A 14,383-nucleotide genomic window follows, 5' to 3' on the forward strand; every position below is an offset into this window, starting at 1 on the left:
ATAAACTACTTCTACTTGACAAACTGAAAATAGCGAAAAGTAAGTAAGTAGATCACAAAATTTTACGAAGTAGAAGTAAAAGTAGAGAAAATCAGATCTACTTGAGTAAGTATCAGAAGTAGAGGAAAACTACTTGAGTACTTCCAAAAAGTAGAAGTACTTCGTTACTGACCACCTCTGCCTATTTACACAACATAAAAATACCAATTCATGTCGTAGTAAGTAAGTTTATTGAACTCGTGCTTGATGAAAACGAATGGCGACAAGTATGCTGTTGTGTTTGAGTGAAAAATAATTATTTAGAGTAGTGACAGTTTGTGACCAACGAATGCAAATCGATCATGATATTACAATATACGCTTTCGTCAACATAACGACTTGGCGCAGGAGAAACACTTTAACATTTTTTCAATAACTGGAATCTTGAAACTTGTTGCTTGTGAGATTTACAGCTGGTGCACAAAGAGGTTAGCGACCATTTTGTACGATAGTATGTTTTAGGTGTATTGTTGGGTGGATAATGATATGATGACTCAGTACTTTTCGTTAGCAAAGTAAATTGTTTTGCGCGTTAGATTTGTGGAAAGTAAGTTGAATACATACTATTTTGTGGAAGTAACTAGATTACCGCGATATCACTGGTAGGTCTCTCAAGCAGTCACCGCGGTTTCAATTTTGTAAGATGTCGCGATGTCGGTATAATGTTTTCTAAAAGTCAAACTCGGCCGGATATCATGACTGTGTAGGACTTACGATAAACATGTATTGATATTAAAGTTGACTATGTATAGGTACGTGCTACGCTACGGAAAAACAGATTTAGCCAAAAGCCTGTATAGAACTGCGTTGGTTTTGAAAGTGTTACATCATGAAATGCCTGACGAAATTTGGTATGGTGCATTGTTATTATGTCCTACAACTGGGTACCAACGTTCAAGGTGAGAATTTAAGGTTTAGCATGCTAATTCTGTTATTAAAATTGACTATGTATGGGTATATGCTATGTTCACGAAAAACAGATATGTGTAAAAGTCGGTATTCGACTGCGATAGTTTCAAAGGTGTTCCATCATTAGATATGTGATGAAATTTAGCATGGTTCATTGCCATAATGTCCTACAACTACGTATCAAGTTTAGAGTTGGGATTCAATGTTAAGCATGGTAATTCCGTTATTAAAGTTAGCTATGTATGAGTACGTGCTATACGCCCCCGCAAAACAGATATACGCAAAAAGTCGATGTAGAGCCGCGTTAGTTTTAAAGTTGTTCCATCATGAAATGTGTGATGGGATTTGGTATGGTGCATCGTTATAGTGTCCTATAATCGCGTACCAACTTTCAAGGTGGGAATTCAATGTTTAACACGGTAATTCTGCTATTAAAATTGACTATGCATCAGACATGGGGTGATTACTTTATGAATGTAATCGATTGCGATTACGATTACTTCGGAATCACGCGATTACGATTACGATTACGATTACAGCAAAATCAGGAAGTAGTCGATTACGATTACGATTACATTGAAAAAGTAATCACGATTACTCACGATTACATTTGTTTTGCTTAGGACTATAATCTTAAATGATATATGGGAAGACAATACAAGGATTGTGATGAAAAGGCTTAATGAGATATCAACTTTCTTCATACATCTTGCGTCATTTGCTTATTACGTCATAATATATCAATTGCCAACTTTATAGTGGATGATTTATCGCATCCAACGATTTGCATTATTGCCAGGTCTTTACCTGCCGCACCCCAAATTCCTTAATAGAGTGGGGAGCGTGCTCAAACGGGACTCATAAGTATTTCGTAAACCAACATAAATTATAGAGTATTTTCGAGAATTCAATTAATTCTTGTAAATGTTTTTCGAGCTTTGCGATTCAAATATTTCTAGTACAGGGGTCATCAACGCGGACCAAATGAGTCGCCCGCGGTCGCTGTAGTAGTGGTGGCTTTTGGGGTGGGCGAGGTGGGCGGTCGCCAGGGGGGGCTGGTCGAAGGGCTCCCCTATTTGGATTATGCGCTTTTTTCAAGGATAATAACGGATAAACATGGAAATCCGTGTAAGGCAAGAATAGGATTCCGTACAGATGTGTCAATCAGCATCAAATCTCTGCATTTGTTAGAAAAGTACCATATCCCGATAATCATCACGTCTCTGCATGTGGTAGAATTACTTAGTTTTAATGTCGTCTATCTTTGCACACATGAAAAAATAGACATGGCCGAATCCAGCACCTGGCCAAACCTTGATAGATAGATAATAATAACAGATACGAAAGAGGGGTCTGGGGGGCGAAGCCCCCCATAAGTTACGGATAGATACTTATAGGGGCCCCGGTAAGTCTCGCTCAGCCCCCCCCCCGTTCGTATGGCCACCACTGCGCTGTAGCAATGCAATGTAATAACAATGCAAATGTCACCCGGCGCATCCACAAATGAATAAAGCCATGACAATATGTGTGTGCGTTTCACAAAAGATATTCTTTTAGTCTGCTACGTTTGGGCGAGTATAATATCTTGTGATTATACAACGGACTGGAGGTCGCGAATTAACAAGATACAGTAATTATAACAACATACCCGATGCTATGAATATGAATTACGTGCCCCAGCTTTACAGGTAAATCTGACACTCGGGGCTCAGAGAGGTTATAAATGAATAGTAATATAATGCAATTACCATTATTATTGACGAAATTCACTTTTGAAAATTGACCAACGGTTGGACAGGGGAATTGCTGTTTTGGCTGAATTGCTGATTCTAGCTACCTACAACCCACGCTAACATGTCAGGCTAAATAAGCGGATGGCTATGGCGGCAGGTCCAAATGCTAAGTAACGAACTGTGAAATAACGATTGACGCCCGTTTCAAGTAGTTATATGAGAATAAGATATGGTTAACATAAAAATTCTGCCTTCAACTTAATACATATACAGCGAACTGATGTTACGAGAAACGGCTAAGCACGGCTCGGTTATGATATATATCAGCAGCTGTTTATTTGTAATGCTTCGTTGTGGAAACTGCAATGTCTTATTCGACGAGTACAGAATTCCGAATCTTCGTCAGGTGCACGTGCGTAAGTAGGCCTCCTGCTCGCCAAGCAGCAATGGTAAACTGCGTTTAACTAAGCATACAACCAAACATTAATACATAATAAGTTACTATTTGAAACTATAGGCAGAGTGGTGATCAATATCCTGCTGCGAGGTAGCGGCTTCTGTAGTGTATTGATAACCTGATATACACCACGGGAGGTATTCTTACAATCACACTACAATGTCCATCGCATGTCTGTTTACTATGTGTGGATACTTGTTGCGCAATGACGAGCGGAGCTAATACTTCTGACGTAATAATGAGTCAGTGGCGTTTGAAAACAGACGTTTGTGCTATCGCTAACGTGGTATATTATCTCATTCTTGTTCACGAATATTCAGTTTATATCATAGTCCTTGTACAAACAAAAAGTAATCGTTCTTTCACAAACTAATCGATTAGATATGGGAAGTAGTCGATTACGATTACGATTACTTCGGATTTTTTTCGAATGTAATCGATTGCGATTACGATTACTTCAAAATGCTGTAATCGTCGTAATCGATTACGATTACTAATCGCGATTACCCCATGTCTGCTATGCATAGGTATATGCTATGTTCACGCAAAACAGATATGCTTAAAAGTCGGTATTCGACTGCATTAGTTTTAAAGGTGATCCATCATTAGATGTGCGATGAAATTTAGCATGGTGCATTGCCACAATGTCCTACAACTACGAATCAAGTTTAGAGTTGGGATTCAATGTTAAGCATGGTAATTCCGTTATTAAAGTTGACTATGTATAGGTACGTGCTATACGCTCCCGCAAAACAGATATACGCAAAAAGTCGATGTAGAGCCGCGTTAGTTTTAAAGTTGTTCCATCATGAAATGTGTGATGGGATTTGGTATGGTGCATTGGTATAGTGTCCTATAATCGCGTACCAACTTTCAAGGTGGGAATTCAATGTTTAACACGGTAATTCTGCTATTAAAATTGACTATGCATAGGTATATGCTATGTTCACGCAAAACAGATATGCTTAAAAGTCGGTATTCGACTGCATTAGTTTTAAAGGTGATCCATCATTAGATGTGCGATGAAATTTAGCATGGTGCATTGCCACAATGTCCTACAACTACGAATCAAGTTTAGAGTTGGGATTCAATGTTAAGCATGGTAATTCCGTTATTAAAGTTAACTATGTATAGGTACGTGCTATACGCTCCCGCAAAACAGATGTACGCAAAAAGTCGATGTAGAGCCGCGTTAGTTTTAAAGTTGTTCCATTATGAAATGCGTGAAGAAATTTGGTATGCTGAATAATCACAATGTCCTACAACTACGTACCAAGTGTCAAGGTGAGGAGTCACATATTAGCATGGTAATTCTGTTATTAAAGCTGACTATGGATATGTACATGCTACCGAAAACAGATTTAGGCAAAAGTTGCTATAGAACTGCGTTAGTTTTAAAGTTGTTCCATCATGAAATGTGTGATGAAATTTGGTAGGCTGCATAATCACAATGACCTGGAGCTCATTTAGATACGTTTTTAATGTAGTTACACACCCTAGTTATTTTGATGTAAAGAAAAAAATCATTCGATAACTCGATACAACTAGTTAACACGCGTTGATGTAACTTTCCTCATTTGTATGCATAGCCTACGCGAAATTGGTAACCGAATTTTTCGATTAGTTTATATTCCGTATTTTATTTAAAACTGAAACTGTTAAGTACTACTTAAAGTGTTATAAAGTGTGAAAAAGTGTACAAGTAGAATTATTATTATGTCATGAATAAGTAGTTTACAAATTCATACGATTTTTCTTGTTGCGTTCCGGGATAAAATGTAATTTTTCGCTCTTTTTATTTTTTATTTTTTCAATAATATTAGTATTCATTTTCCAAAAAACGTCGTGTAAAGATAAAGTACTTGAACATTTCGTAGTGCTCAAGTGTAAGTTTTTAAACTATTACCTTGACAAAATTTTCAGAATAGCAACTTTTGCGTAAATTCTGTCTTGCATTTAGTTGCCGGCTCTGAAAGCAAGCAAAGTTTGTGGTATTTGCGCAACATAGAAATTTGTACATTTCACGCTTATCTTATATCGAAAACATAAGTTAGTTAAAGTATTTCGAATCATGGGTATGAATGATTTTAAAAAACCCAAATATGTCGCATCCAAACTTCGTGAATATTTTCGATTAGTTTTTTCTACTTTAAAGGATTCAATGTAGAAGTTTCGAAACTTGCATGAATTACAAGCTACATAATTCAATTAGTTAACACGCGTTGATGTAACTTTCCTCATTTGTATGCATAGCCTATGCGAAATTGGTTACCGAATTTTTCGATTAGTTTATATTCCGAATTTTATTTAAGTACTACTAAAATTGCTGCAAAATATGAAAAAGTACACAAGTAGAATTATTACTATGTCATGAATAAGTAGTTTACAAATTCATACGATTTATCTTGTTGCGCTCCGCGATAAAATTGTAGTACTAAAATACAAACTCGGACTAAATCATGAATGCGTAGGACCTACCTTAAACATATATTGTGCACAAACAACTTTTTACAAGAACTATAAAATTCCACTCCAGGCGCTGCGGCTGAGCTCAAGCGAACAAGTATTTCGGACTTCAGGAGTCAAATTGTCTTTCTTATCGTAAATTAACATAGGGAGAATTATTCAAGAAATTTTGTAGAGTACCGTAGGCATCGATACATTGAGTGAAATGGGCTTCCTTGTCTTAAATTAAAACGGGCAGAATAAATCGAAACAATTAGCAGAGTCCCGTAGGCTTCAAGACATAGCTCAGGCTGAGATCATAGTCTAATAACGAGGGCCTCGAGTGGGAAGTTATAGGAAGCAAGAATCGTTGTAAAAGTGTTGAAACTTAATTGCATCTGTAATTCCGCCATTAAAGTTGACTACGCATAGGTATGTGCTACGCTCCCGCAAAACAGATTCACGCAAATGTCGGTATAGAACTACGTTGGTTTTAAAGTTGTTTAATCATGAAATGCGTAACAAAATTTGACATGGTACATTGCCATAATGTCTTAAATGCAATTATACTGCCAGATAGTTATAGCGAGAGGGTTTCGATGGTGACGTACTTGTATAATGCACATTTTGGAGAGATTAAGTAAAGGAATGATCTCAGATAAATCCATTAAATTAAGGTATAGGAAGTAGCTATTTACGAATAAAAGTTAGTATTCTAGGTCTATATTTCTGTTTAATACTGAAAATGTCATGAAGTTGAAGCAATTTGAAATCATAAACACTTTAGTATTAGGTACATATACGCGAAAAGCTACTTTAGTATTATGATGGAGTGCAAATACTTGTTTACTTATCAACTTTGAAGGCTTGCGCAGTTTGTGGTGTGATACGCAAAATTAGTGTGTTCAAATCAGACCTGCCGTAAACATAGTGATGTCGCATTAGTCCTAAATACACATGATAGAATATCAAGGAAAAGTATCATCTAACGTATAATGAATGTGATTTATTTCTCGGAAGCAAGTCATTATCAAAACATAGTGATCAAAATTATCGCAGAGCAATACCGATTTTGCGTAAATTCCGTTATGCGTCTTACTACGTTACTGGGGATTATGTAGTTAGTTACGAAATTAGGTGTGCTATCTTCCCAATCGGTATGGAACAACATCAAAATCATCACAAAGCAATATCGACTTTTGCTTCGTAACTGCGAGTTAGGAATCGTTAACTTTATATTTTGTGAAGTAGAGAGTAGTTTAAGGGTATGTTAGTATAACCTTGACGAGTGCTATTGTCACACTCGATCATCATCTTTAAATCAGGGTTATCTCAATGATGTTGACTAAATTTACGGCTTCAGAACGCGCTAATTAGATCTAATCGTTATAACGCCGGGGTTCACGTACAGGCATCGGAAGTGTTTCTATAATTAAAGTCCCGCGAATCGCACGCCTGCGGCTATAGTTCGTTCGATTATTTTCGCTTGGGATTCGCGTATATGCTACTGAGCTGTTACGACTTTAGAAAATTATTGTTCGATTATTTTCGCCTTGGGATTCGCGTATATGCTACTTAGCTGTTACGGCTTTAGAAAATTCTACAAGACTATTCGGAACGCGCACATGCAAGTGACTTGTTTTCGTAGCTCCGAACTGGAGAATCGCTTGCCTGCGTCCAATGAAAATAAGTCGTAAAATGTTGAGGCTGCAGAGACCGTAACTTGTATACATAAAATCAAGTTTAAAAATATGGACGGATGAGTTATCTCTGGCCAATAGAGTAATATAACCGCCTATAGTTTGGTGGGGTATTGCTATAATGTATATCCAAACAATCGTTGCAGACTCTGAATGTTACCAAGGTCCTTAACACAAAAAAAAAATCATACATCAGAAGCGTAGGGATTGATATTATCAAGTCGCAGCGCTCAAAATCGCAAAGGTATTCAATACATATTGCTAAATACACATGGAAAATCGGTATTGAAATTCACAAAGCATTGCAGTCGCCTAATTCCTCTGTGATGACATCATAAACCAGGCATAGTCCGACGCAAATTATATTATGAGAGTGTTTACATTCTAAATAAATGGGCGGATGATGTGGCAATGTAGGCGTGGCAATTAAGGCGACGTGGCCTTCTGTGATTGGACGGTAACAAACGAATCCCATCCGACTACTCAATTATTCTTTCACAGCCGCCGAGTCTGACCATAACCGATGCCAAAATGTCAGCCGACGCTTACCGCGAAATCGCATTTACACTCAAGTCTATGGGATGCAAAAATATAATCTTTCAACAATGTGATTTGACAAGATCGAAGCTCTCTGAATTCTACACTGGGTGTAAAGATAGCAATATATCAGTAAGTTTATTTACTCAAGCAACGATGGACAGATTTTGGATCAGGGATGCTCATTAGGGTGATCGCCAATTCATTCCCGGCTGATCGTAATACAATTTCGATGGAAATTGTGTTGTTGTGCGGACTGATCTGGTAAATCATACATGTGATAATTAAAGATTTGTGTGTGCGACTCTAGCACGTAACTCGAGCTAGAGCTTATTACGATAGGAATCACCGAAGTTGGACAATATTTCAGGAGCATCTCTCTCATTTGCGGCTTTTCCACTGTTTAGGTCAATGCATCAAAGTAGTGTAACTTGCTACGTAAATGACTTTCTAATCAATATCAACTTACAAAGTCGTAATAACAGATAATATGTCAGGTTCAAATTGAGATATTTTGGCTAAAATAATGCTTGAGACAAACAAAATACGGTATTTCATCCTGAAGAATCGAGGGTTTATTTTCGATTTCCAAAAGTGATTAATTCTGGATCCTAAGCCCAGCTTGTGCGGCATTGAAGCTCCATCACTGTGATCAAAACGGTCCGGTATGAAAATCGCAATCATAATATCTTCGTATATTGCGCTTTGAATGTGCTGCTACTTGGATGAGGAAACGGAGCAATGCTGTATCCTGTAAATACGCTAAGTATTCGATGCTCATTAGTCACCCACCTGCGTCACTCAACGTACGATGAATCACGTTACTGTGGGGTAGACACCATTACGTGTATGTGATGTACAAATGCATACCGTGTTGGGAGTTGGGAATGGAGACTGCGCTGGAACTGGTCGCTCTTATAACTTATTCCACAGCGTTTCGATATTTTATATTTACACAAGATATCTCTAGTTAGAGACGAACTAATAACAACAGGGTAACAACCCCGGCACGCGCTCAGTGTTACTGGTTTTAGGAGAACTTTGTCCCTTTGCTGACGCGAAAGCTTCGCTAGAAATATCTGTACCAATGAGTGCGCCTGTACTGAGGAGGTCTTTGAAAACTTGGTTCAAGGACATATGTCGCTCCGTATCAAACTCTGGAAACGGAACATTAACCCAAACGCGATTGTTCTCACTCTTAACACGTACCCGTGTTACAAGCTAACGAACCAATTAACACACAGTAGTAGTGTAATTAAGGGGCGGTGATGTGCTAATATAATAAATAAACAAAGAATTTGTGATTCGTAATATATAATAAACAATTAAACACTTCCGGAGTCGTAAATGTTGCATTTTGGAGTCACAAACACTGCATTTTGACATGCTAAAAGCGGTCGATATCGTTTCGCAAAATATAAAAGATAAACAAAGATTTCGTGATTCGTAAAATATAATAAACAATTAAACACTTCCTGAATTGGAAATGCTGCATTTTGGAGTCACAAACACTGCATTTTGACGGGTGTGACACGCCGATATCGTTTCGTAAAATATAATAAGTAAGCCGACACAGGAAATTCACTAAAGCGCGCTTCGTGCAGGCTGATTTTGAAAAACAGATGTTTGCGGTTGCGTTTTGACATGTGTGACCCACTAAATACGTCCGTTTCAGAAATTCGGAAACGCGGCCCGTTGTGCAAGAGGATTTCGAGCGCGCGCGACCTATATTTCGAATGACCTGCGCACTGAATTGTTTCCTGTCCAGCTGCATGTCTTGCGCTACAGTATACTGAACTATCGTATCGATTATTACGACCTGAGCCAGAAACAATCGCTCAGCGCCAAACTGACTCACTGTGTTAAGTATATCACAAATCACAGATGTATACATTTAATGTGTTTATTAGTCACCCGCAATCAAGCTCTTTACAAATGCACGGCTACAGTATACTGGACTATCGTTTCGATTATTACGAACTGAGCCAGAATCAATCGCTCAGCGTCAAACTGACTCTGTATAACAATATTACGCATGTGCGGTATTTCAGAATGGAATGATGTCATTATCAGTAAATATTTCACAAACTTAATCGTTTACACCAGTGATTCCCAACCGCGGCCCTCAGCAAGCCTTTTTGCGGCCCCCACAAAAATATTGAGAAATCTATTTAAGAAAAAAAAAATATATTTATAAAATAATCTTGCTTGGCTTGAAGTCAGGAGTTTTCAGTTAGGATTGCAGGAAAGTTGTGAGTAGACTGCTAAGATTACGTCACTGCTGTTTCAATGCAATGTGCCCTAACTTTCCAGTTGAACGAGCAGTATCTATAGATATAGGTATTGACACGACCGTAACTGCCGCACCCCAAGCCCCCAATTAGGGGGGAGCGAGCTCGGAGGGGGCCCAAAATTATTTAGTGAATTAGCATAAATTATAGAGTATTTTATGAAATTTTATGCAACTTTTTCAAATTATTTTCGCGCCGCGCGCGATTTCAAGTTTCCAAGTACCTTAATTATTGGGTACTCCTCCAACAAGATAAAATACGCAAGATCTATAGAAGTGCGCATATCGGCATTGGCCATTACCGCGCCACGACGCACGAAGACATATAAAGTTTTAGCCCATGTAACATGCGACTCCAAGAAGTGTGCCAGAACGATCAGCAGCGAGAAAACCCTGACCGAAAAGGACTGCCCTTACGCTGTCGGAAAACTTCGTTATGTATATACAAAATACATATAGGTATAATTGACCATAGGCGCCTAAATGACTGGCGCCGAATGTTCCTGTCTTGGCAATCTGAACCTCACGAGACAAATAGGCTACCACCCCACAGGGAAGAATTATATGCCAGTGAAGAACTACCAATTTGAAATCGTGTGCATCTTTTAGTTTAGTACGTTTGGGCGATTCTATATTTTTTGATATAGCAGACTGGAGGTCACGAAATAACATCATGTAACGAAGTCTTAGCAACGGGCTCCGCCCATCCGAATATCTTTAATTATTATTTACGGGCCCTACAATTTCCAAGACACCTCACTCAGCTCAACCGATAAATCTGATAACGTGAGCAGAGAGGACACGTAATTGATAGCAATATATATGCAATTCCCGATCTTATTGGCCTATTTTATTTTGAATTATCGAACATTTTCGTGCTTCACTCTGGCTCACTAAACGGTGATCCTGATTTCGTGGCAGAAGCGAACAACGGGACGGGGGTTTGGTTTATCGCCCTATGGGAGCTCAAGACCTAATAAGTGTTTGGGGGGCCTGACGAAATGCTGTTTCGTTCCTGCCAACGGGTATACGCCCGAAGATGTTTAATTAATATTGAGTGGTCCTACCTTTTCGAACACAACTCACTCGGCTCAACCGGTCAATATGATTACGTGAGCAGAGAGAGGATAAAAATTGATACCAATATATATGCAATTGCCGATTATATTGACCGATTCAAACATGAATTATATAAATTTTTCGAGCTTCGCGCAATTAGTCGAGAGTAGCTGCCTAAAACGGACATCCGATTTAGATGATAAATAGCGGTAAACAGCCGTCTATAGCCTGAGGGGAGTCTTGGGGGCTTCGAAGTTCGGTTTTTCACCCTTATGGGGGCCCAAGAGCGAAGTTTTTTTAGGGGGGCTGACGAAGTGCTGTCACGGCTCTGGGTATTGATAACTAATTTACAGATAGATGTGCAACAAGTGACTCACGATTGAAAACGCCGAGATGCGTACTGCTTAGCCGGCAAAAAGCAACATAATTGGTAGTCCTATAGCTCGCGACCGAAGGGTCCGAATAATTTGATATGTCGGTGTTTATCGAAAGCAAGTGTCGCACTGATTCCAATAATACGAATTGAAATCTCGCCAGGGCAATAAAACTACTCTGAAATAGCCACCAAATGTTGATTGTTATGAACAACGGGAGCGTGGCAACACAATGGCCAATGGCGTCAAGCGAATGATCGGAACAATGCCAATTTTCATATTTTGGTGACTATTTTGGGCTCCTTTCACTGCCCTGGTATTCGTGCGGCCCCGACCGTACTCAGAAATTCTAAATTTGGCCCTGCCACCGAAAAAGGTTGGGAACCACTGGTTTACACGATTCAAAGCTAAAGTTGAAACAGCAATATCAAGGTTTGAAACCTTGCAACTCGATCAGTGATTTTTTTATTTAACTGTAAAATAAGTTTATATTCTGTAAGACACAGAAATTATTGCTCGGCCAATGTGAATTTGAGATTACCAAATTGTATATTGAGTTTACGAGATTTGAATTTTTGACTAGTGATAGATTGAAAAATATCTCACAAGAGAATCCATGTGTTATAATGCAGGATATCGTGATACAAACAAATTCAATACGGAATACCTATTAACCAATTGGTCCGCAACCCGAGATTCGAGTGTTCGATCAGCGCTCGATAAAAATTATTTTCATGTATACCACCTCTTGCGTTGTGGTGAAGGGCGTTATGATATGAGCAAACTTTTAATAAACACCATTATCACCACCCCGATTGGGAAAAAACTTGTCTCGTATGTATGAAAAGTGCTTGACTGGGAATTTATCTATTTCTCACAATCCCGCCACTGTTTTTGAGGACTGGTGTTATATGATTATTAAATAATATTTCACAAACTCAAGTCACTGTTTTTGAGGACTGGTATTATATGATTATTAAATAATATTTCACAAACTCAAGCCTCATCGTAAGACTTGAGAGAAATCACGTATTCGCTTGACGATAACACGCATGCGACAAAAAACATCACCGCGATTTTGTAAACTGATCATACTAATCAAGATATTTACCATCGCGGGAACTGAGAATTAAATTACCACAAGTGAATCCGAATATTACACCGTAAAATATTTTGAATGTCGGCAACTCTTTACGACATAGTTATTACCACATTAACTAAATTAACAGCTACCCCGTCATGTTCATTCTCGAAATCAACGCAAACATGATCACTGACTTGAGTTAACCACAAAACAGCATCAAATTTTAAATTCTGCTTGTAGCTGTCGGATTATTCGCATTCGTCGATAGAGAATATTACTGAACTCGTAGGTATGCTATTTCAACGAACTTTCGTTTTATTCCAACCGCGAAAAATAACGTCTAATCGTAAGACTTGAATCAAATCACACATTCGTTTGATGATAACACACATACACCCAAACATTATCGTGATTTTGTAAACTGGTCATACTAATCAATGCATTTGTCAATATTAAAATACAAGTCGTCAGACCATTTTGTTTAAAGTATCATTTTGTAAGCTTATCATGCTAATCAACGCATTTGTCAATATTAAAATATAATTCATCACACCATTTTGTTTAAAGTATCATTTTGTAAGCTTATCATGCTAATCAATGCATTTGTCAATATTAAAATACAAGTCGTCAGACCATTTTGTTTAAAGTATCATTTTGTAAGCTTATCATGCTAATCAACGCATTTGTCAATATTAAAATATAAGTCATCAGACCCTTTTGTTTAAAGTATCATTTCAAATTGTAGAAATAGATTTGTTGTTGTCTATGTCATTCATACAAAATTACATTTCTGCGAGACCGAGGCAAAGTATTTTTTTTTATTTGGACAAAACAAATCATTCATCTTCGACGTGTGGTCTTAAATCACATTCGACAATTCATCACGAATGCGTTGTAACGAAGTTACGAAACAGTTGCACAGCAAAATTTTTGAAAACATTGTTATTACCATCTCTATTTGTGAATCTATCTAACACAATTGCGAGTCGATGTTTCCAAGTACACGGCCGCGTATTAAAATAGCTAGAATTTTCAATGTAAAATTACGTGTGTGTTCGAATTTCATAATGAAATATTCTTGATTGGGAATTAATCCATTACTCACCTCTGTATGTATTACAGAATGCTATAATGTGCTTGCTAAGATTTTACAAATCGGTCAGTTGTAATCGCCATGATCAAATGTAAAGCAACAATATGGTTAATGTTGAATTTACAGACCAACACAAAACATATTTTAATAATTTTCGTTGGCAAGTCGTTATTGATACATTTAACAATCGGTTCAATATTTTATTATTAGAGTGTGTGGCGAGAATTAAAACACTTACGCACATTTCTGGGTTTCAAGATATCACACTATGTGAATTGACATACCGCTCTAAATGTAAAATATCGCGAGGTTACACTCTAAGACAGTGGTTTCCAACCTTTTTCCACCCACGTACCATTTCCAGGTTTTATGCAGTGCTCGCGTACCACCTACATCCACCATTTATGACGTCACAATCACGTATTTGACCTATGCGAGGTGTTATAAGAAATTCTATTAAACTAGGCATTATCAGCCAGGGTTGATGTTGAGATGCATGGAATTGTTTTTTCACCACCAGTCACAAGAAGAACAACAACTTAATGAAATAAAAACAAGCAACATAAGCTCATTATTAATGCAGGGGTGGCCAACCTTTTTGCTATTCACAGCCGCATTTTGAGTAGTCATGTAGCCCACGGCCGCATTCCAGGACATAGTTCG

At 38.0% G+C, this 14,383-nt stretch overlaps 1 protein-coding gene across 1 annotated transcript in view; it reads left to right on the plus strand.

Annotated features, from left to right (window-relative positions):
• Positions 1 to 14,383, plus strand: part of LOC145435464 (uncharacterized) — a 440,390-nt gene that overhangs the window by 64,901 nt on the left and 361,106 nt on the right. The window contains exon 11 of the mRNA XM_080312744.1: positions 7,785 to 7,952. Within this exon, the coding sequence (XP_080168870.1) occupies positions 7,785 to 7,952 (168 nt within the window). The remainder of the gene's footprint in view (positions 1 to 7,784; positions 7,953 to 14,383) is intronic.

The sequence above is a fragment of the Botryllus schlosseri genome, chromosome 3 (assembly GCF_051294905.1).
Source record: "Botryllus schlosseri isolate E-star chromosome 3, Bs_hap1, whole genome shotgun sequence".
In the NCBI taxonomy this organism is placed as follows: Eukaryota; Metazoa; Chordata; class Ascidiacea; order Stolidobranchia; family Styelidae; genus Botryllus; species Botryllus schlosseri.